Source organism: Salvelinus sp. IW2-2015, linkage group LG12 (genome assembly GCF_002910315.2).
Source record: "Salvelinus sp. IW2-2015 linkage group LG12, ASM291031v2, whole genome shotgun sequence".
Lineage (NCBI taxonomy): Eukaryota > Metazoa > Chordata > Actinopteri > Salmoniformes > Salmonidae > Salvelinus > Salvelinus sp. IW2-2015.
Window position 1 is genome coordinate 781,199 of NC_036852.1, and position 3,795 is coordinate 784,993.

The 3,795-nt window shown below is 42.6% G+C and overlaps 1 protein-coding gene across 1 annotated transcript in view; it reads left to right on the forward strand.

Moving 5' to 3' along the window:
• Positions 1-1,690: 1,690 nt before the first annotated feature.
• Positions 1,691-3,795, forward strand: part of LOC111970841 (UDP-glucose:glycoprotein glucosyltransferase 1) — a 14,045-nt gene continuing 11,940 nt past the window's right edge. Inside the window, exons 1-5 of the mRNA XM_070445862.1 lie at positions 1,691-1,773; positions 3,039-3,177; positions 3,281-3,360; positions 3,449-3,579; positions 3,666-3,782. Of these exons, the coding sequence (XP_070301963.1) occupies positions 1,740-1,773; positions 3,039-3,177; positions 3,281-3,360; positions 3,449-3,579; positions 3,666-3,782 (501 nt within the window). The 5' untranslated portion in view covers positions 1,691-1,739. The remainder of the gene's footprint in view (positions 1,774-3,038; positions 3,178-3,280; positions 3,361-3,448; positions 3,580-3,665; positions 3,783-3,795) is intronic.

A 3,795-nucleotide genomic window follows, 5' to 3' on the forward strand; every position in this document is an offset into this window, starting at 1 on the left:
GGCGGTGTCTGAGGAAGGCCCTAAAAATTTTCAAAGACTCCAGCCACCCAAGTCATAGACTGTACCGGAGTGCAAAGTCTGGGACCAAAAGGCTCCTGAACAACTTCTACCTCCAAGCCATAAGACTGCTGAACCAGTTAATCAAATGGCTACCCTGACAATCTGCATTGACCCCCTTTTTATTTGCACTGACTCTATGCACACTCACTGGACTCTACCCACACACTCACACATACTACACTGACACTCAAACACAGACAAGACTACATAAGACTACATATGCTCACGCACAGAAAACATACACACCCACATGCATATTGACGCCACACACACAAACAAACGTTCACACTCTTCACATACGCTGCTGCAACTCTGTTTATTATCTTTCCTGATTGCCTTGTCACTTTCACCCCTACCTACATGTACATATTACATCAATTACCTCAACTACCTCATACCCCTGCACATTGACTCAGTACTGGTACTCCTTGTATATAGTCTCATTATTGTTATTTGATTGTGTTACTATTTCCTTTTTTGATAATTTGTCTTTCTTTTTAACTTTTTAACTAAATGACTCGAAAAGTAATCATTTCATGGTAAAGTCTACACCTGTTGTATTCGGCGCATGTGACAAATAAAAATGTATTTAATTTGATTACTTTCACCATTTTGAAGTAGTCAACTGCGTGGGGCTTACTATAGGTTAAGGAATGATTCCACATAATTCCAACCAGGTCATCAGGAAGGATCAGCCAATGAATTGTACTCGTGAGCAAACATTCCATAACTGCAGGTGGCAGTAAATCACCAGCCTTGGCTTTATGCCTGTTCAAACAACACACTCCAGGTGGCAGTATAGACCCTTTCAGTTTGTTAACGAACTCATATAAGCAGTAGTAGAAGAAAATTGACTACTTCTAAATGGAGATGGCTTCAATTGCGCTACCCATTCTCTCACAGACACAATGTTGAGTCCTCTTTAACTATATGGTGTGCACTTGGCTCAATCACTTCCCCTCGTGGTGGAAACTTCCTCTATAGGCCAGGGTTCTCCAACAACTTTGGTTCTGGAGAGCTACTGGGTGTGCAGGGTTTCATTCCAGCCCTGCAGTAACCCACCTGATTCAATTAATTATGGTCCAGAGAGAAGATGGTGTATAGGGACATAGGAATAATATTGCTTTAGTTTGATTTATTTAACTAGGCAAGTCAGTTAAGAGAACAAATTGTTATTTACAATGATGGCCTACCCTATAAGGGCATTCAAGTACAAATCAACGATTCTGATGATAAAATACAAGTGGAAAGTCTAGCAATTCATTGGAAGTTATCTGAATACGTGGAGTGTTGACTTGGTTTTGGTACATTAGATGCGGAGAAGGAACTATTTCCAACATCTCTGTTGATACATTGAACAGTATTGCAGTGCCACAAAATGCATTAAAACCTCTATAAGCTGATGAAACTACGGAAAATCTTGGCCCTTTTGAGCCAACATGGCGCCTAAGTTACCAACTTGAAGCAGTGGGTAAATGTAGCAAATATTTTATTTTGTACTGCTTTGATTGATTTAAGTGATAAAACATAATTCCATTACATACAACAAGGGGTAGTCATATATCCAATAAAATGAAACGTAAACTTACAGACAATACTTTTTCTTGGATTTTTAACAGGCAAAAACAACAGTCTACCTACAATGAAGTTGCCAGGACCATACCCACTCCCCTCTGATCATGGCAGATGCGGGAAGTTACCAAGCCGGTTTCGGTATGTACATTTACTGTTAGCAAAATATTCTGTAAGATGTCTCAGCTAGCTACTATTTGTCAGAGGTTGCACCACAAATTGTTTGTAAGTTTGCACGTATTCTGACGCTAACTAACTAGCTAGGTTATCCTGTGTGCTCGCAAGCTAACCAATGAAGTCTGCAGTTATTCTAACGAATAGCTAGCAAGCGACAGCAAGTTAACTTAAACATCAAACAGAGCAAGACCAACACGTAGGGTGTCAACTTCTGACACGTAATTTAAATAGCTAAAGTATAGCTAATCATTCGGGTTTAAATTGCCAGCTAGCTGACCATATCGGATTTTATTGAAACAATCCGGAAGTCCTGTCAAGATGCTCATTGGATATTTCTCCCTCGAACAGCCACGCTGAGCGCTCTAATTGGTTAGAATTAGTGGCGCAGTGTTTACAATCACGACAAGTGTACTAACTGCACAGCTAATTTTGGGCTGATCACAATTAAGCAATAAGGCCCGAGGGGTTGTGTGACCATTGTATGGCCATTGTAAACTGGGTGGTTCAAGCCCTGAATGCTGACAGCCACGGTATATCAGACCGTATACCATGGGTATGACAACATGTATCTTTTCTGCTCTCATTACGTTGGTAGCCAGTTTATAATACCAATAAGGCCCCTCAGGGTTTGTGATATATGACCAATATACCACGGCTAAGGACTGTGTCGTGTGTAAGAACAGCCCTTAGCTGTGGCATATTGGCAATATACCACACCCCCTTGTGCCTTATTGCTTAAATATACCACGACTGTCAGCCAATCAGCTTTCAAAAAAATATATATAAACTGGGTGGTTCGAGCCCTGAATGCTGATTGGCTGACAGCCATGGTATATCAGACCATATATACCATGACAAAACATTTATCTTTACTGCTCTAATTACGTTGGTAACCCGTTTATAATAGTAATAAGGCACCTCGGGGGTTTGTGATATATGGCCATATACCACACCTCCTCGGGCCTTATTGCTTAAATATACCACGACTGTCAGCCAATCAGCAGTCAGGGCTTGAACCACCCAGTTTATAATAGAAAATATACAGCTATACTATCTCAAACACATAAAACAGGGAAGGCAACAGCATTACTTGCATGGTTACCAGTCTTTCAGTCTCAGCACTGATACAATACAGATCTCCATTGACCCTGTTCTCTTTCCTCCTACTACTCTCCCTCATCCTCTCCTTTTCTCCTCTCCCCAAACTAAACTCTCCCTCTCCTCTCCAGGCCCCAGGATGTGGCAGCACTGTGCCCTGCTCCTGTCCCTGACCCTGCTACCAGTGGTATCTGGAGGAGCTGACTCCAAGGGTGTCACCACCAGTCTCACCACCAAGTGGGCCTCTACCCCTCTGCTGCTGGAGGCCAGGTAACATTATGCTCAACACATACACAAGAAAAAACACATCCTTTCTTTCTCTTCACCCCCTCTTTCTCTTCATACCCCGCCCCCCACTCTCTCTCTTTCTCAGTGAGTTCCTGGCAGAAGAGAGTCAGGAGATGTTCTGGGATTTCGTCGAAGCAAATCAGAACATCAAAGGGGACCATGATGGTAGCCTTAATGTTTTATTTCACTTATAATGTTGATTTATGTAGCACTTGGTCTCTGGAAGATATATTAAAGTGTTGTTCTGTTACAGATACAGACCAGGCGTACTACGACCTGATCATGAAGAGAGCCAGTGCTCTGCTTAGCACAGTCCAACTCAACATGCTCAAGTTCGCCCTATCTCTCAGGGCCTACTCTGCTACTGTACACTCCTTCCAACAAGTAATATTACTACAATACTACTAGATGACTACCKTCTCCCTCTCTATGTGTMTSTAATCACTGTTTCTCGCCTCTCTCTCCTGTAGATAGCGTCCAARGAGCCCCCTCCCTCRGGCTGCTCAGCCTTCTTCAATGTCCACGGAGAGAAGTCATGTGACACGGAGAAACTGGCTGCACTGATGGAGACCGCAGCAGAACGGTACAAACACACTGGGA